At 44.2% G+C, this 20,953-nt stretch overlaps 1 protein-coding gene across 1 annotated transcript in view; it reads right to left on the reverse strand.

The window, feature by feature from the left end:
* Nucleotides 1-20,953, reverse strand: part of LOC145415452 (fat-like cadherin-related tumor suppressor homolog) — a 693,356-nt gene that overhangs the window by 249,016 nt on the left and 423,387 nt on the right. Inside the window, exons 30-31 of the mRNA XM_080284728.1 lie at nucleotides 20,780-20,914; nucleotides 2,366-2,612 (exon numbers count right to left, since the gene is read on the reverse strand). Of these exons, the coding sequence (XP_080140854.1) occupies nucleotides 2,366-2,612; nucleotides 20,780-20,914 (382 nt within the window). The remainder of the gene's footprint in view (nucleotides 1-2,365; nucleotides 2,613-20,779; nucleotides 20,915-20,953) is intronic.

The raw sequence follows: 20,953 nt of genomic DNA on the forward strand, positions 1-20,953 counted from the left end.
AAAGTTATAGGTATTCTATAAACATCATCATCCAAGCCCATTTTGCCCTATATACACAGGAGCATAGGGGCCCAGGTTAGACTACTCAGTCCCAACATTTAAGGCAATGGCTACCAACCTCACTTGCCCTTGAGTGGCATTATGTCACCTGCAGTGCATTAACCCACTAAACCACCAAGCATCATTTGGTTATATGGTTACCATCCAGTGTAGGGAATGATCCCTGTAAAAAATTAGGGACTTGCTTACATCTACCTACATACAGTTTCATAAATACAGTCTCAAGGCACTCTTTCACAATTACTCCAATGGCTAACATCAAAACCCACTTAGCCTGAGGACGTCTGCTTCATTTTCTTCATGCCATCTCCTGATGATTTTATTCAGCTCATGATAGGCTTTTTAAAACTGGAGAAGCTAGGTATAGCCTTTGAAAAACCTATTAAGTAAATTAAGTCCTCCCTAAGCTGAATAATTTACTGTACTGTGCAGTCTGGTACCAGGAAGGGTACTGCACACTAAAAAGGACATGAGTTAGAAGGGAACCGCACACTAAAAAGGACATGAGTTAGATTTGAGGGGTTAGTGTCAAAGAATGGTTACATTCATTATGAAATAAACAACCCACCTACATATAATAAAAACTATCTATGTATGTGTCTTAGTGAGTCTGGCCCGATGCTTTAATCCCAGAGGAGGTGGCCACAAACAAACTGCCTCCATGTCATCTGTCCACTGCAATCATGATACTTCCAATTCACTTCAACCTTATTCATCTACCTCTCTACCCCATCCCTCCACCTTATCCTTGGTCTCCCTTCCCTCCTCTTGCTCGCCATCCACTCACTCGATGTAGTGCTGCTCTCGGGTGTCTGCCCTTTCCTCTCCTCCATCCTTCTATCCTTCCATCCTCTTCTGTCTTTCTTTCATTCTTTCCTCTTACTTCTCTCTGTGGGTGAATCTACACTGAGTGACAAGCCAAATGGTTTCCTGTACACCAGGAAACAATTTACCACGCTAGGTGGTAACCATATAACCAACTTTTGGCGCCTGGTGGTTTAGTGGGCAATTACAGCACTCCAATTGGATTGAGCTGGTGAAGGTTTATATCCAAGGGATGGTTGGGGTTCACTGCCCATGTAATGCCACTCAGGGATGAGTGAGGCTGGTCACTCTCATCTTAAATGTCAGGACCACCTTCCCTAGCCCTGGGCTCCCATGCTCCTCATAGAGCAACATAGGATTTGATGATGGATGGATGGCTTTCTATCTCACTCACAAACACTCTCAAAGTAAATCTCTCAGTTTCCATTCTCTCCAGGTAACTAAACCATTTCAAGGTACCTCTACTAACACTTTTCTGCACATCTACATCAGCACCACAACACTCACAGCTTCCCCATTTAATTGCCTGTCTCTTCATCATCATCATCATCATCAATATCATCATCCAGGCCTCCTTTCCAACCCAAAGGTGATGTGATGTAGGGTCTTGAGAGCATGGAGAAAAAAAAAAAAAAAAAAAAAAGAGATACTACCCAAAGGTTGCCCAGGTGAATGAGCCACACCATCATTCATTCATCAATGATGCCCTCTAAACTAAAGACAAAACAGCTCTATGAGAAAAGACTGTACATGACTTCAATAAAAAAAAAAACCCGGCTAGGAAAGTGCATGTGAGTGAGGTGGGGGAAGGGGACAGGGGGAGACCAAGTATGAGGTGGGGGGACTGGGTGGAGAAATATCCCATTGAGCCCAGTGTCTAAATATAGGACAGAACTGGGAATTTTCAAATTTTGATAAAGTTGGGAACCCCCGGGTAGGGACCTATGAGCTTCACGACTATGAGCCGATAGGCGGAGGGCAGTACGCTTAGTACCCTCCCAGCCCAGTGCCTTGCCTAGGAACCCTGGGATCCAATGGGATATGGATGAGTGATATGAGATGAAGGGAGGGTAGCCTGAGGACCGAGGATATGGTAACATAGAGGAAATTTGTTTATGAGCACCCTCTCCAGGAATACCCTCTCCAGGAATAAAGCATCTAGATACACAAACAATATAGCAAGAGGCTTTGAGAAGCACATCAGCAGTGATATAAGAACCCCTAGGAAAGCTTGATAGACTGTCACTGAACAAACAGAAAGAAGCTCTGAGTAATCTACTTGTTTCCACCTGACAGAACTAGCCCACTCTTATGTCATGAATAATAATTTGTGATTGCATTAATACTGAGCCTTAGTTATGAGGCACGAATGAGTCACCTTGGCTACTAATCAAATTTACCTTTTAATCTGATGAAGATTGGCTGAGCTGAAAGGGGTTAAGTACTGTTGTCAGGTTATAACAAACACACTCTAACATACCAGCAGTGATGTAAGAATCCCTGGTAAAGACTGGAGGATTGTCATTGTAATCCTGCACCAACACAGTGACCCTGGCACTACTGGACAATGACTCAGGGCCACCATCAGTGGCCATCACCGTGAAGGAATACCTGGCCCTGGTTTCTCGGTCCAGGGGCATGGCCAGCGTCACTTTGCCTGTGTGAGGATCGATGTGGAATGTCGCCCTTACCTCAGCCTCTTCATCTGGACCAAAGCTGTATTGGACCTGTTGGTTATCATCATCATCATCATCATCATGTGACATCCTCTTCCTCATCATCATCATCATGCTGACTGCTTTTTTCCATCCAAGGATGTAGTAAGGTAAAGTCCAGAGAACAAGAAAAAACTGACAGATGGAAAACTGATTAACAGTAGACCTGTACTCACTTCAATTGGTCACACTCTTATCCACTCACTATTCAAGCCATCGTATTCCACCTCACAGGAATAACTATCCACACTATTCACATTACCTGTGGGTACATACAAATACCTACAGAGTATCCAGAGAAATGTGTGGAAAACTTCAGGCAATTCTTGTGCTAATTTTGAGTAATAAATGTTATATCAACAAGGGTCTAATTCTCAGCCATAATGGAGTTATATTTACAACTTTAATAAAGAAGAAATGTTTCACTTCATGCGACTGGAAATATTTACCGATTATTTTATGCCCACTGCCTCTAGCATAATTCGAGTGATCAGCTATGAAGTATTTCTCGACAGCCATGTTATCATGTCCTCTGACTATTTTAAATACAGTACTTGAATCAAACATCCCCGTAACAGCCGTTTAGTTAGGGTAAAGAGATTCAGGGCTTCTAAAATTCTCCTTGTATGGTTTATTTCTCAATTTAGGTATCATCTTTCCCATCCTTCACTGTATTCTTCAAGTTTCTCCATATCCTTTTTATAATACAGTGATCACTTGAATACAATGATCAAAACTGAATGCAATACTCTAAAGTGCGGGCATACTAAGGAATTACACAATTTCTGTCTATCTATCCATCGTCAGACACTAATTCCATAAGGGGTGGCCACAAACAAGTCACCTCCATGTTGCCCTGTCCCCCACCATTTCACTGCCCTGCTCCCAGTTCACACCCTCTTTTCTCATATACCTCTCCACCCCATCCCTCCATCTCATCCTTGGCCTCCCCCTCCCTCTTCTCTCCTTCACCTCACTCACATACACTCTCCTCATCAGTCTCTCACTCTCCATCCTCTCCACATGGCCAAACCACCTCAGTGTGTTTCTCCCAACACTTCCTATCACATTCACATCCACACCACAACGCTCCTTCACTTCCTCATTTGTCTGCCTGTCTCTCCATGTGACTCCACATGCTCCACTCAAATAACTCATTTCCACTGCTCTCTCTCTCTTGATGTCTGTCCCTCCAACAAGGTCCAAGCTTCACTGCCATAATTAGAGCTGGTATCATAATACTGTCATGTAGTAACGTTTTCACTTCCATGCTCACTTCCCTATTTCTTATCACTACTTTCAAGGAACCAGCAACCTTTCCTCCTTGTTATACCCCTTCAAGAACTTCACCCTCTAAACTTCCATTCTTACTCATCACACTACTCAAGTACTGTACTGAAATGCACTCACATTTCTCATTTCCTCACCATCCAACCTCACTGTACATTCACTGACTTCACTTCTCTCAAAGACCATAACTTCACTCTTCCCTACATTCACCTTTAGATTCTATTTCTTACACACTTTCCCAAACTCATGCACCAAGCCTTGCAGCTCCCCTTCGTTTTCACTTAACAACACAGTATCATCTGCAAACAACAGTACGAGGGAGTTTCAAAACACTGCCCTCTCTCATTAGGGCCATTTATTCAAAACCCCATCCATATACAGATTGAACAACCATGGAAACATGACACATGCCTGTTTCAATCCAACCATTAAATAGAAAAATTCACTCAGTTCACTATCCACACGCACTGCAGCCTTAGCACCCTCGTACATACTCTTCACGGCATTCAGCAACTTCCCATCTACTGCATATATTCTTAATACTTATCATAATCATTGTCTATCCACCCTGTCATATGCTTTCTCCAAATCTATGAAGGCCATCTACAACTTCTTTCCCTTCTCCCAAAACTGTTCCACTAAAGACCTAAGAATAAATATCTGATCTACACAACCTATGGGCATATGGGTCTGATGGAGTCCCTCCTGTTGTTCTCAAGAACTGTGCTTCTGTGCTTACACCCTGCCTAGGCAAGTTCTTTCGCCTTTGTCTGTCAGCTTGTACCTTTCCATCTTGCTGGAAGAGTGCTCTCATTCAGCCAGTCCCAAAGAAGGGTGACCACTCCCAACCCTCCAACTATCGTCCAATTGCTTTAACGTCCTGTATTTCAAAAGTTTTCGAGTCAATTCTCAATAGAAAAATTTTAAGGCATCTTTCCTATCACAACCTTCTTTCTGATTGTCAGTATGGGTTCCGTCAGGGACGTTCCACTGGCGATCTTCTCACCTACCTTTCAGACTTCTAGTCATCCTCCTTTCGGGACTTTGGCGAAAGCTTTGCCATTGCACTTGACATCTCTAAGGCTTTCGATCGAGACTGGTATATATCTTTAATTTCCAAACTGCCCTCTTATGGTTTCTATCCTTCTATCTGTGCCTTCATCGCTAGCTTCCTTTCTGGTCTTTCTATAGCCGCTGTTGTAGACGGTCATCGTTCTTCTCCTAGATCTATCAACAGTGGTGTTCCTCAGGGTTCTGTCCCATCACCAACTCCCTTCCTTTTATTCATCAATGACCTTCTAAGCTGTACATCTAACCCTATCCACTCATACGCTGATGACTCCACCCTTCACCTTTCCATTTGGTTCCTGCAACGCTCATCTCAGCAGTTACTTCTGCAAACAAGTGATGAGGCTATGGCACACCTAATGTCTGACTTGGCTCGTATCTCAGACCTGGGTAAAAATAATCTGGTTATTTTTAATGCGTCTCAGACTCAGTTCTTACACCTATCAACCCGACAAAATCTTCCACAGGTGTACCCACTAATGTTTAATAATATTCAGCCTAATCCTGCATCATCCTTGAACATGCTTGGGGTTTCATTTACTTGGGACTTATCTTGGAATGATCATATTGCATCTCTTGTAAAATCTGCTTCCAAGAGATTAGGTGTGCTAAGCCGACTCCATTCTTTCTTTACCCCTGCACAATTGTTGACTCTATAAAGGGGTTTTATCTGCCCCTGTGTGGAGTACAACTCTCATGTGTGGGGAGGCTCCCCACATACAGCTCTTCTCAATAGGGTGGAGTCAAAGGCTTTTCGTCTCATTAACTCTCCACCTCTTACTGACTCCCTTCAACCTCTGTCTCTTCACCGCACTGTTGCATCTCTATCTCTTTTCTATCACCACTTTAATGGTCACTGCTCCTCTTAACTGTCTGCATGCATTCCTCCACCTCTACGACAGGCGTAGCACCTGTCTAGCAGCAAACTCTCATCCCTTTTCTGTCCAACTCTCTATTGCAAGAGTTAACCGTTACTCCCAGTCCTTCGTTTATGCAACAGGTCAACTCTGGAACTGTCTCCCTCTGTCTGTATTTCCTGCTTCCTATGATCTCCAGTCTTTCAAACGCAGTGTGTCCAGGCATCTCGAAATGATTGGATCTTGAATTTGGCTCTCTCTTGTATTTTGTTTTTCTCTTGGAGGGAATTGTTATTGTGGGCTCATGGCCTTTGGTTCCTTCTTCCTCGCATAAAAAAAAAAAAAAAAATCTTCCTCTCCTTAAACCTCCCTGTTCTTCTCCAATTTATTCCTCTGTTATTTCCCTAACTCTATCAATAAGTATCCTACATATACTTTTTCTATTACACTAAGAAGACAAATGCCCCTATGATTACCATATACAGTACTTCTTTTTTTCCTTTTCCTTTGTACAGGGGAATTATACCTGACTTCCAATGCTCCAGGACTCCTACCAGGCCGATGTGCACATCTTCCACATCCATTCTGCTACAATCTCTCCACAATGCTTCAGTATTTCACCACACACTCCACCCATGCTTGGGGCTTTTCCCATTTTAACTTTCTTCATGGCTTCCACAACTTCCATCCTACTGATTTCTTCCTCTCTTCTCACATCCCTCCTTCTCTCAGCCATTCCCCTGCCACTTACACCCTCATTACCTTCATTCTCTATGTTCAACAAGTCCTTAAATTGTTCTCTCCATCTGCTCACTTTTTCTCTCTTCTCTACTAGTAATGTACTATTTTTATCTTTCACTCCCCAACTAACTTCTTTGGTACCCTGTCTAACTCTCTTTACCTCTTTCTAGAACACTTTCTTACATTCTCTCAATTTTACACTCAAATTCCCTTCAAATTCCTCATCCACTATCTTCTTACTCTCTCTTACAAATCTTTTCACCTCTCTCTTCCTCTCTACATATAACTCTCTCTTCCGTCTCTCAACTTCTTCCACGCCCCTGTTTCTCAACCATTCGCTATATGCTTTCTTCTTTTGTGTCACAGCCTGTCTCACCTCTCCATTCCACCATGCTGCTCCCTGCACCCCTTTTTGTCTTCTTTTCACCCCACACACCACCTCACGTGCTGCACAGATTTCTTCTGTGAATATCTTGCATACACCTTCCACATCCCCCATCTGCTCCAATCCATATTTACCCAATTGCTCCTTCACTTCCCTCTTATATTCTGCCTTTTTCCATTCTCTTGTAACCTTTCCAATCTCCTTGTATGTGCTACTTCCTCCTGTCCTTCCCTTCTTTTATTTTTCCATTTTCTCTGAACCCTGACTCTGACCACCACTTGGTGGTGGTCAGAAAGTCCACTCCCCCAGCCTCTGTATACTGTACTCTTGCATCCGTTACATACCCTCTCATCCTGTCATCCACACACACATAATCAATCACTGCCTTCCGTTCATTCAGTTCACCACCCACCCTTCTCATCACTCGGCATGTATACCTGTGGATTATTTTGTGCCTGAAGAGGGTATTAGCTATCACCAACCCTTCCCAGCACAAATGTCCACTAAAGCACTGCCATTCTCATCCATCTCTGCAGGCACATACTTGACCTCTTCCTCACAACTAATCCTTCTGCTTACTCTGTTAATCTTTTCTCTCCGTTGGGCTCCTCCGATCACAACCTTATCACCTTAACCTGTCCTATCACTCCGGTACGGCCTGTGGACCCCCCAGTTAAATGTCGTCTGTGGCATTTTGGAGACGCGGACTGGGAGGCCCTCAGGCAGTACTTCTTTGATTTTCCCTGGAATGATTATTGCTTCCATGGCCGTGAGCCATCTGAGTGTGCCTTGCGCATTACGGAGGTTATTCTCTCGGGCATGGAAGCATACATTCCTTTCTCATATCCTTTGACTAAAGCAAGAAAGCCTTGGTTTAATCACGCTTGTTCTAATGCTGTCCGCAACAAGGAGAGGGCCTACAAAAGGTACCGGAGCCAACCCACCCCTGAATCACATCATCTTTACGTTTCTGCCCAGAATCGTGCTAAGTCTGTTCTTCGCTCCGCTAAAAATAATTTCATCCATACTAAATGCTCTCAACTCTCCAACTCGAATTCTTCCCGTTCCTTCTGGCACTTTGCCAAAAACCTTTCTAACAACTTTACCTCATCATCCTTCCCTCCTCTTTTCTACTCTGATGGTTCTGTAGCTATTTCTTCTACTGATAAAGCAGATCTCTTCGCACAGACTTTCTCCTCCAATTCCACCTTAGACGATTCCGGTGCTGTTCCTCCATCACTTCCCCCCTCTGACTTCCTCATGGCTGACATTAAAATTTCTTCAGCTGATGTATTTTCTGCCATCACTGGCCTCAGTACTAACAAGGCATATGGGCCTGATGGGGTCCCTCCTGTTGTTCTCAAGAACTGTGCTTCTGTGCTTACACCCTGCCTAGGCAAACTCTTTCGCCTTTGTCTGTCAACTTGTACCTTTCCTTCTTGCTGGAAGTTTGCTCTCATTCAGCCAGTCCCAAAGAAGGGTGACCACTCCCAACCCTCCAACTATCGTCCAATTGCTTTAACGTCCTGTATTTCAAAAGTTTTCGAGTCAATTCTCAATAGAAAAATTTTAAGGCATCTTTCCTATCACAACCTCCTTTCTGATCGTCAGTACGGGTTCCATCAGGGACGCTCCACTGGCGATCTTCTCACCTACCTTTCAGACTCCTGGTCATCCTCCTTTCGGGACTTTGGCGAAAGTTTTGCCATTGCACTTGACATCTCAAAGGCTTTCGATCGAGTCTGGCATAAATCTTTAATTTCCAAACTGCCCTCCTATGGTTTCTATCCTTCTATCTGTGCCTTCATCGCTAGGTTCCTTTCTCGTCGTTCTATAGCCGCTGTTGTAGACGGCCATCGTTCTTCTCCTAGATCTATCAACAGTGGTGTTCCTCAGGGCTCTGTTCTATCACCAACTCTCTTCCTTTTATTCATCAATGATCTTCTAAGCCGTACATCTAACCCTATCCACTCATACGCTGATGACTCCACCCTTCACCTTTCCATTCGGTTCCGCAACGCCCATCTCAACAGTTACTTCAACAAACAAGGGATGAGGCTATGGCACACCTAATGTCTGACCTGGCTCGAATCTCTGACTGCGGTAAAAATAATATGGTTGTTTTTAATGCATCTAAGACTCAGTTCTTACACCTATCAATCTGACAGAATCCTTCACAGGTATACCCACTAATGTTTAATAATATTCAGCTTAGTCCTGCATCATCCTTGAACATGCTTGGGGTTTCATTTACTCGGGACTTATCTTGGAAAGATCATATTACATCTCTTGTAAAATCTGCTTCCAAGAGATTGGGTGTGCTAAGCCAACTCCGTTCCTTCTTTACCCTTGCACAATTGTTGACTCTATAAAGGGGTTTTATCCGCCCCTGTGTGGAGTACAACTCTCATGTGTGGGGAGGCTCCCCACATACAGCTCTTCTCAATAGGGTGGAGTCAAAGGCTTTTCGTCTCATTAACTCTCCTCCTCTTACTGACTCCCTTCAACCTCTGTCTCTTTGCCGCACTGTTGCATCTTTATCTCTTTTCTATCGCTACTTTAATGGTCACTGCTCCTCTGAACTGTCTGCTTGCATTCCTCCACCTCTTCGACGGGCGCGTAGCACCCGTCTGGCAGCAAACTCTCATCCCTTTTCTGTCCAACTCTCTAATGCAAGAGTTAACCGTTGCTCCCAGTCTTTCATTTATGCAACAGGTCAACTCTAGAACTGTCTCCCTCTGTCTGTATTTCCTGCTGCCTATGATCTCCAGTCTTTCAAACGCAGTGTGTCCAGGCATCTCAAAATGATCAGATCTTGAATTTGGCTCTCTATTGTATTTTGTTTTTCTCTTGTAGGGAACTGTTACTGCGGGCTCATGGCCTTTGGTTCCTTCTTCCTCGCAAAAAAAAAAAAAAAAACTCACCAACTACTCCATCCACCTTCACATTCCCTACTATTCCATTCATAACTCCAATCAGAAACACTCTCTCATTCCTTTCAAACTTTTCCATGCACGCTTCCACATTTGTCCGGAACTCTTCTCTCACTCTGCTTGCATGATCTTGCATTGGCACACACAGACACAGTCGCCCACATCTGTAGTCCAACTTTCAATCTTACCCACACAATCCTTAAGCTAACCGATCCATACTCTCTTATATTTTCCTGCCATCTGTTACTCAAAACAATACAGACTCCTTCTCTTGTCTTTTTATTTTCACCTACTCCCACACATATACCCCATCCATACTCCCATTCTCTCACATTCTCACCATTCATTTAGTTTCAGTTGATCCACATACATCCACTTTCGCACCTTCAAGCACCTGGACAATCTCTTTCAGCTCATCATATGCACCCCTTACATTCTAAGTAGCTATCCATACCAAATCCTTTGTTTGGTCCTTAGTTGTCACCTTTTTGTTATTCCTGGTCCAAGGCTTCTTGTTCGTATTTTTAGTTAGCTGTTTTCCGAGGAGGGGCACTAACCCTCCGCCAACCCACTTACTGTCACGTAGGGAACACGGGTTGGTTGGTTATAAAGTTACCACCCAGCGTTGTATATGCTTTCCTGGTTTACAGGAAATCATTCGAAAGTGAGGATGATATTATCAGATTTATATTCAAATGTTGTACCTATGAATCCAATAAATCTGTTGGCTCTTTTCACAGCTTCTGAACACTATTTGTTTGGTTTCATATTGTTGTTATTATAACTCAACGGTCTTTTCATGGTTTACCTTATCAAGCTGGACATTTTTCATAACTAGCTCTTACATTTTTTACTGCCAATGTTTAGCACTTTACATTTGCTGACACTGAAATCCATCTGCCATGCTTGGGCCCAGTTAAACAGCTGATTAAGATCTCTTTGAACTGCCTGCCTCTGCAATGCTGTATCTGCTCTGTTACCTATTTTAGTATCATTACCAAATTTTGAAATCTTACAGCATAACCTTCATCAATATCATTTATAGATATTAAAAAAATAAATAAATAAATAAGACCTAACACTCACCTTGTGGCACTCCACTTGAAACATATATCCAGTCTGACTCTTTTCCATTTATTACAACTCCTTGCTTTGGTCCGGTAAGTCAATCTTCTACCCACCCGAGAACACTGCCACTGAAACCATGTTTGAAGGAATCTTTTGTGTGGAACTTAGTCAAAAGTCTTTGGAAAATCGAGGTAAACAACATAACAGATTTAGTCTCGTCGTACATGTTCTGCATATCATTGAAAAAATCCAACAGATTCGTAAGGCAAGAGCAATTATTTCGAAAACCATGTTGTGAATCTTTGATGTGATTGTCTGTTTCTAAGTGTTTCACAAACTTGTCTTCAATAATAGTTTCAAGCAATTTGCAAAGGCCAGCAGCCCACAAACCCTTTCCATGAAAAAAACAAAAACAATACAACAGAGAGCCAAATTCAAGATTTGTTAATTCTGAGATGCCTGGACACACTGCGTTTGATAGACTGGAGATAACAGGAAGTAGGAAATACAGACAGAGGGAGACAGTTCCAGAGTTGACCTGTTGCATAAATGAAGGACTGGGAGTAACGGTTAATTCTTGTATTAGAGAATTAGACAGAAAAGAGATGAGAGTTCATTGCTAGACGGGTGCTACGTGCCTGACATAGTGGTGGTGGGATGCAAGCAGATTGTTCAGAGAAGCAGTGACCATTAATGAAGCAACAGAAAACAGATAAAGTTGCAAAAGTGCAACAAAGAGACTGAGATTGAAGGTAGCCAGTACGAAGAGGAGAGTTAACGAGCCGAAAAGCCTTTGACCCCACCCTATTGAGAAGAGCTGTTTGAGGGGAGCCTCCCCACACATGAGAGTTGTACTCCACACAGGGGCGAATAAGACCCGTGTATAAAATCAGCAACTGTGCAGAGGAAAAGAAGGCATGGAGTCGGCTTAGCACACCTGATCTCTTGAAAGCAGATTTTACAAGAGATGTAATATGATCTTTCCAAGATACTTCCCGAGAGAATGAAACCCCAAGTATGATGATGATGCAGGATTGAGCTGGATATTACCAAACATTAGTGGGGACTCCCGTGGAAGATTTTGATGGATTGATAGGTGTAAGAACTGACTTTTTGATGCAGTAAAAACAAGATTACTTTTACCTCAGTCAGAGATATGAGCCGAGTCAGACATTAGGTGTGCCATAGCCTCATCCCTTGATGGTAGAAGAAACTGCTGAGATGGACGTTGCAGGAAGTGAAGGAAAGGTGAAGGTTGGAATCATCAGCACATGAGTGGATCGAGTTAGATGTACAGCTTAGATGGTCATTGACGAACAAAAAGGAAGAGTGCTGGTGATAGGACAGAGCCTTGCGGACCACCGTTGATAGATCTAGGAGAAGAACGGTGACTCTCTACAACAGCTGCTACAAAACGACCAGAGAGGAAGCTAGAGACAAAGGCACAGATAGAAGGGCAGAAACCGTAGGAGGGCAGTTTGGAAATTAACGATTTATGCCTGACTAAATCAAAAGCCTTTGAGATGTCAAGTGCAACGGCAAAGCTTTCACCAAAGTCCCAAAAGGAGGATGACCAGGAGTCTGAAAGTAGGTAAGGAGACCCAGTGGGGCGGCCCTGATGGAACCCATACTGACGATCATAAAGAAAGTCGTGACAGGAAAGATGTTTTACAATTTTTTTGTTAAGAACAGATCACTGAGACACAGGATGTTAACCCTTTCAGGTCTCCTGGCCACTATAGTGGCTTTCTCGGTAGGGGTCTCCTAGCCACTCCTGTGGCAGCATATTTAGGCATGAATGAAAACTCCTGCGTGAGGCTCATGAATGAAATGAGGATACGAGATGCTCCCCAGACCCCTCTGCTTCCAACAGGTATGTACAGATCACAATATTTTAGTTTAAACAGTCTGGGAAGAGCTAATCATGGTGGGGGGTTGGGCTGCATGTACTGATTTTATTATACTGTTGATCTGGCAATATTTTTTACTATTTTGGTATCAGACAGTTTATTTAGCAAAAGAATATTGTTTGCAATATATTTTTACTGCTCTGGAGGGTACATAGCTCTCACCTCCCTCTTCCCTTTCATATCCCCCTTCCTCCAGCCCCCTACCTCCCACTGATTCCCCATCCCTCTACCTCCCTCCCTTCCACCCTCCACTTTCCCTCCAATCCCCCACCCCCTACTTCCTCCACCTTCCTACCTCCCACCGATCCCCCACCCCTCTACCTCCCACCCTCCACCCTCCACTCTCCCTCCAGTCCCACACCCCCTGCCTCCCACCTAAGCACATAATGCCAAGTCACAGGCAAGAGATTTCCGCGTTGTGTGTCTCAATATTTATTCATTTCCTGGGTGTTAGAGTGTCTGATTGAGGGAAAATAATTACAGATTTATGATTTTAGGTTTCTAAGGTTGTTTCAGTAGCCTTTTATACAAGTACCATGCATTTACTTGTTACCAGGCGGACATACATGTGCAGCGAGTGTTGCCTTTTTCATTGACAAATGATTGTTAGTGTCTCCTTACTTTTTTCTGATTTATATTTCATGAGTTTCTCACATTTCCTGGTTATACCTATAACACCGTCAATTTTGAGAAATAATAAAAATTTGATCACTGTCTCTACTGCTGCCTGTAAGTACACAGGACGATATAGTTAGCAACAATAAACTACACATACGTACTTACAAAAGGCAAGCTCGTAGGCTTACCCCCATGTCCTCACCCCCACAGCCTTGGACAGTACTAAGCACAATAAGAGCCAAGTATAATAAATTAGTCAGTAGTAACTAGTAAGTGATAGTTTTATATGGATCTTGTAACTGTTTAGTTTGTTTTTTGTAAAGAAAACATTTCAAGAATCATTCACAAATCATGTGAGATATAATGTACATATATTAGTGAAAGACAGGGTGGAAGTGAAGTTAGCAGGGGAGTGAAAGATAAAAATGGTAGATTACTAGTGGAGAAGGGAGTAAAAGTGAGCAGATGGAGAGAACACTTTAAGGAATTGTTGAACATAGAGGATGGAAGTAATGCGAGTATAAGTGGCTGGGGAATGGCTGGGAGAAGGAGGGAGGTGAGAAGGCAGGAAGAAATCAGTAGGATAGAAGTTGTTGAAGCAATGAAGAAAGTTAAATCGGGGAAAGCCCCAGGAATTGATGGAGTGTGGTGAAATGCTGAAGCATGGGGGAGAGATAGTAGTAGAATGGATGTGGAAGATGTGCAGATTGGCCTGGGAGGAAGGTAGAGTTCCGGAGGATTGGAAGTCAGGTATAATTATTACCTCGTACAAAGGAAAAGGGGAAAAAGAAGTGTGTGGTAATCATAGGGGCATTTGTCTTCTTAGTATAATAGGAAAAGTGTATGGTAGGATACTTATTGACAGAGTTAGAGAAAGAACAGAGGAATTAGTTGGAGAAGAACAGGGAGGTTTTAGGAAGGGAAGAGGTTGTGTAGATCAGATATTCATTCTTAGATCTTTAGTGGAAAAGTTTCTAGAGAAGGGAAAGAAGTTGTATGTAGCTTTCATGGATTTGGAGAAAGCATATGACAGGGTGGATAGACAAGGATTGTGGAAAGTTATAAGAATATATGGAGTAGATGGGAAGTTGCTGAATGCTGTGAAGAGAATGTACGATGGTGCGAAGGCTGCAGTGTGTGTGGATGGTGAACAAAGTGAATTTTTCTCTTTGAAAGTTGGGTTGAAACAGAGATGTGTCATGTCTCCATAGCTGTTCAATCTGTACATGGATGGGGTAATAAAAGAGGTACAAGGTAGGGTAGTAGATGTTGGAGTGGCCCTGGTGAGAGAGGATAGTGTTTGGAAACTCCCTGAACTGTTGTTTGCAGATGATACTGTGTTGTTGAGTGAAGACGAAGGGGAGCTGCAAGGCTTGGTGGATGAGTTTGGGAGAGTGTGTAAGAAACGGAATCTAAAGGTGAATGTAGGGAAGAGTAAAGTGATGGTCTTTGAGAGAGGTGAAGCCAGTGAATGTACAGCGAGGTTGGATGGTGAGGAATTGAAAATTGTGAGTACATTTAAGTACAGTAATCACTCTAATATCCGGACGCCCAATAACCGAACATCCCCACTAACCGAACCTTATCGTCCTGGGATCAAACATTCCCCCCCCAAAAAAAAAAAAAAAAAAATCAATTTTTTCCCGTCCGTAATTTGAACTTGCCGCGCGCGCCGCGTGAGAGCATTGTTTTGGTTCGTCACTCCTCCGACGTCCGATAGAGCGCCGCTGCATCCTCCCCACTTCCCGCCTGTCTCTCACAGCAACTGGACCTATGCTCTTTGCCATGGTTGGCCACGTGCTCGCTTTTGTGGTGGTGCCGTACTTGCTGCAAGGCCTCCTGCTGCTCTCTGCCCTCCTCTTAGTGTGTGTGATGATGGCCCCGCCTCCTGAGAAAAGGAAGAGAGTGGTGTTGACTCTGGAGAAGAAACGGGAGATATTGGAGAAAGTTGATGCGGGTTGGTCTTCTTCACACATTCTCCGCGAGTTCAACCTGGCCCAGTCGACTTTGTTCGATATCAAGCGTTCCTGAGACAAGCTCATGCAGTACACGCCTGACTTCTCGTCGAGAAGCAAACGCAACGTGGAGAGGAAGGTTATGTTTACCCCCAAGTATGCAGAAATCGACCGCTCCACGTTGATTTGGTATTGACAGCAACGTGCAGCTGGTGTGATGGTAAGTGGAACGGAGCTGAAGGCTGCTGCTGAGAAGTTTGCAAGGCTTCACGACGCCCTAGACTTCAAGGCATCCGAGGGTTGGCTCTTCGTGTTCAAGTTGCGACATGGCCTTACTAACCGTAAAGCACATGGCGAAGCATTGGACGCTAACGAGGATGGAGTGGACGAGTTTCGGCACAAGGTGAAAGGCTTGATCGACAGGGAGGGCCTCACTCTCGGTCAAGTCTATAACGCTGACGAAACTGGCCTATTCTATCGCTCGGTGCCAACGAACACTCTAGCCGATGAGACGGAGAAGCGTGTACCTGCCCGCAAGCTTTCTAAGGAACGGATATCTGCTTTGTGTTGTGCCAATGCTAACGGCATGCACCGGCTTAAGCCCATTATTGTTGTCCGTGCAAAGCAGCCTCGGTGCCTTCGTGGGGTGATGGATGTCCTTCCTGTCGCATGGTACCATTCTTTGAAAGCATGGTTCACAGCTGTGATTTCCAAAGACTGGTTTCACCGTCACTTCGTCAAGGAGGTCATCCAGTACCAGACGAAGACACTGGGAATTCCTCGCGACCAGGTAAAGGCTCTCCTTCTCCTCGACAATGTACCTGCCCACCCGTGCGACAAGGACTTGGTTGCTGAGAATGGCCGTATTAGGTGCATGTTTCTGCCACCTAATACGACTGCTCTCATTCAACCCATGGACCAAGAAGTGATCGTGGCAACAAAGCGCCTGTACCGTCGGAAGTTCCTGGACGAGGTGATGGTTGTTCTCGAGGACGAGGACGAGCGCAGGGAAGGACGTGACACTTGAGGCAAGCGGACTTTGGAAAACCTTCGCCGCTACAACATCAAGTCTGCGCTGTACAACTGGGCTAGTGCATGGAAGGAAGTCCCTGTGAAAACTCTTGAAAATGGTTGGTCTCGTCGGCTTCTCGGAACAGATGTGGAGTACGATTTCCTAGGGTTTGACGTGGATGACTTCCATGCACGGCTACGTACGCACAGCGACGATGTTGATGTGGACGATGTTCGTGAGTGGTTGGACGACAACGAGGGCGATCCTGGGTATCAGACGTTGTCTGATATCGAGATCGCGTCTTCGGTTGCTGGTGTCAGTCCCGAACTTGAAGATTCCGACGACGAAGGCGATGATGATGCGGACTCCTCTCAGCAGGACACTACTCCAGCCATCACCAAGCTGAGCGCACTCCGGGAACATCTAGAGTTCGTCCTAGACTACCTGGAACACCCGGACTGCGACAGGGAGATGGGGCCCTTGGGACTCGTGGAGGAAGTGCGTGCTTTCCGGCAGCGCATCATCAATCGCCAGAATCGTCGGTCCTTGCGTCAGTCAACGACTGACAGTTTTTTCAGGCCCGTGACCCCCGCTGTGCCAAGCCCTGGTTCCACTCCGTTGCCTCCCCAAGACAGGCCCTCATGCTCCGAGCCACAGCCCAGCACATCAGCTACAGTGGAGTCACCGCTCGATGTGAGTCTGCGGCTATCTTCAGAGTCTTCTGTAGTCGGTACGCCATCACCACGACCCACCGATGCACCCCTTGGTCGCCTGCCAGTGATACTCTCGGACTCTGACAGCGAATAAACAGCAAGAACTTCTCCACTAGACCACACGGGAATTTTGAGTGTTGTGCAGTGAAAAAAATGGTGTGTTGTGTTAAGGTTTTCGAAATGAGAGAAAAGACTCAGTAGAAAAGAAATTTAACGTAACTAACCTTCTTTGTTTTGGCTTTGGAAAATAAAAAAAACTTGGGAAAAGTTAATGTGCAACACTAAAATTTAATGGAACATTATTTGGACTAAAGTGAACACTGTGAAGAGAACGGACTTCTGTGTGTTATTGACTAAGTTCAGTGAAAGACTTCAGGAAGAGTGTACTGCAAGTGCTTCAGGAAATCGTTCTTACTGTCAGAGTCCGAGAGGAGGCAGTTATTCATCGAGGTGGCCAGGGACTTGCTGAAAGTAGCCAGAATGTTTCATATTGTACTTTTTTCCATACTATACTTACCAGAATGTGTCATACTGTACTTTTTTCCATACTATACTTACCTCGTGCATGTGCAGTAGGAATGTGTTTTTCAGAGTTAGGTTCGGTTAGAGTCCATAAGTACCAGAATGTTTATTAATGTATGAACATACTTCTAACCCACATTTTATGTTTCTTTTGCATTTATTTCAGTCATTTATGTGCCTTATTGGTGTGATTTGGGTGTTAAATAGGTGCTATGCATGTCCGGAGGGAGTTGTATAGGTGTTTCTCTGAGTTAGGGTCCATAAGTACAAGTCCATAAGCTGGGGCCCAATATCCGGACGAAACCAATATCCGAACCTACCAATGGCTCTATTGATCCGGATATTGGAGGGGTTACTGTACATGGGTAGTGTGATGAGTAAGGATGGAGGTTTGGAGGGTGAACTGCTTGAAAGGGTAGAGCAGGGAAGAAAGGCTGCTGGTTCTTTGAAAGCAGTGATAAGAAACAGGGAAGTAAGCATGAAAGTGAAAAAGTTACTACATGACAGTACTGTGATACCAACTCTAACGTATGGAAGTGAAGCTTGGACGTTGTTGGAAGGACACAAGTCAAGAGTGAGAGCAGTGGAAATTAGTTATTTAAGCGGAGCCAGTGGAGTCACATGGAGAGGCAGGCTGACGAATGAGGATATAAAGAAGCGTTGTGGTGTGGATGTGATAGGAAGCGTTATGAGGAACACACTGAGGTGGTTTGGCCATGTGGAGAGGATGGAGGGTGAAAGACTGACGAAGAGAGTGTATGTGAGTGAGGTGGAGGGGGGAAGAGGGAGGGGGAGGCTGAGGATGAGATGGAGGGATGGGGTGGAGAGGTATATGAGAGAGGGGGGTGTGAGTTGGGAGCAGGGCAGTGAAATGGCAGGGGACAGGGCGACTTGGAGGCGATTTGTTTGTGGCCACCCCAAACGGGATTGAGGCGTCTGGCAATAGATAGATAGATATATTAGTGCAATGTTTGTTTGTTTTTTTCATGGAAACACATGGAAACAAACAATGCAATCATGTCGCCTATGCACCAAGAAATGACCTACCCACCGAGATGGCAATACTCACCATGCTACCATACACCACTTGCTATGCTACTTCCCATCATTTTTGCAGCACTTGTATAGTGAGTAGAGCTCTAATGTTTTATAGGCAGATGTGTATTACTTCCCTGTGCATGAATATGATATTTTTTTGTTTATTTGCAAACCCTGACTTAAAAAAAAAAAAAATGCGTCTCTCAAACGTGTCCTTGGGACCTATATGAGACCTGAAAGGGTTAAAGCAATTGGGTGATAGTTGGAGGGTTGGGAATGGTCACCTTCTTTGGGACAGGCTGAATGAGAGCAAACTTCCAGCAAAAAAAGAGTGGTACAAGCTGACAGGCAAAGACGAAAGAGCTTACCTAGGCATGGTGTAAGCACAGAAGCACAGTTCTTGAGAACAACAGGAGGGATCCCATCAGGCCCATATGTCTTGTTAATACTGAGGCCAGTAATGGCAGAAATACAAAAACTGAAGAAATTTTAATGTCAGCCATGAGGAAGTCTGAGTGGGGAAGTGATGAAGGAACACCACCGGAATTGTCTAAGGTGGAACTGGAGAAGAAAGTCTGAGCAAAATGGTTTGCTTGTCAGTAAATGAAATAGCTACAGGGCATCAGAGTAGAAAAGAGGAGGGTAGGATGTTAAGGTAAAGTTGTTAGAAAGGTTTCTGATAAGTTGCTAGGAGGAGTTGGAGGAATTCCAGTTGGAGAGTTCAGAGCATTTAGTACGGATGAAATTATTTTTTAGCAGAGCAAAGAACAAACTTAGCATGATTCCCGGCAAAAATGCGAAAAAGATGAGATTCAGGGGTGGGTTGGTTCCAGCACCTTTTGAAGGCCTTCTCCTTGTTGTGGACAGCATTGGAACAAGCGTGATTAAACCAAGGTTTCTTTGCTTTAGTCAATGGATATGAGAAAGGAGTGTATGCTTCCATGCCTGAGAGACTAACCTTCGTAATATACTACTCTCTTATCCATCTCTCAACTTCCCCCATGTCTTTGCGTCCCATCTACTCACTCAATGCTTTCTTCTTCTGTGCCACAGCTTTTCTCACCTCTTCATTTCACCATGCTGTTCCTTGCACCCCTTTTCATCTTCTCTTCACCCCACACACCACCTCACATGCAGCACAAATTTCTTCCACCACCCCCATCTGCTCCAAATCATATTTACCCTATCAATCCTCCATTTCTCTCTTCTGTTCTCCCTTGTCTTCATCCTCTTGCAACCTTTTCTACGTTCATTGTATGGACTACTTCCTCCTATCCTTCCCTCCTTCTGTTCCTCCATCACACTTGAACCTTGACTTTCACCACCCAAAAGAGGTGGTTGGAAAGCACCCCCCAACCTCTGTATGCTCTTGCATCCATTACATACCTTCTCATTCTCACATCCACACACATAATCAATCACAGCCTTCCGTTCATTCAATTCACCACCACCCTTTTCTTCATTCGCCACCTATATCTGTGGATCACTTTGTGCCTAAAGAGGAATTTGAGTACCATCAACCCCCCCTCTGTGCACAAATGTTCACAAGAGCACTGCCATTCTCATCCATTTCTGCAGGCACACCACACTCACAAAGTACTCCATCCACCTTCATATTTCCTACTTTTCCATTCATATCTTCAATCAAAAACACTCTTGCATAAAGCCAGCCTCTCTTAAAGTCTATGATGTGTGGTACATCAAACTGAAGTGACACACATTTCTCATTCATAACTGAGGGGTAGCAGTAATAGTCATAGCTGTAGCCACAGGTTCATCTGAATGTGAACCCAGAGGACAGCAGGTTTATATGCCCCTATCCTGTAATTCACCATCCTCCTCTTGGAAAGGCATGGAGTTAAGGAAAGTTTGTATAACCAGTCCCTAGCATTTTCTAGTTACATAACTGCCACCATATGAAGCTGTCCTTGTTCACTAACTAAATGAATTGTCAGAAGCACAGAAAATACTCATTTGTAACTTCAAAACTACTTTCAAATGAAACATCTTTAAATGAGGATTGACTGTCAATGCACAAACAATGCCTTTCAAAATGAAACAAAACTTACCCTTCCATTGTTTCCCTCGTCATCATCAGTGGCGGTAAGGATTGTGACCGTGGCTCCAACTTCACTGTTTTCTGCCACTACTACTTCATATGAAGCAGAAGAGAAGAGTGGTGTGCAGTCATTTACATCCATTACCTGGAGAGACAGACAAACGAATGGCAAGATAACGGCTCA

The sequence above is a fragment of the Coenobita brevimanus genome, chromosome 102, assembly GCF_032717465.1.
Source record: "Coenobita brevimanus isolate Jiangsu-jjx chromosome 102, ASM3271746v2, whole genome shotgun sequence".
In the NCBI taxonomy this organism is placed as follows: domain Eukaryota; kingdom Metazoa; phylum Arthropoda; class Malacostraca; order Decapoda; family Coenobitidae; genus Coenobita; species Coenobita brevimanus.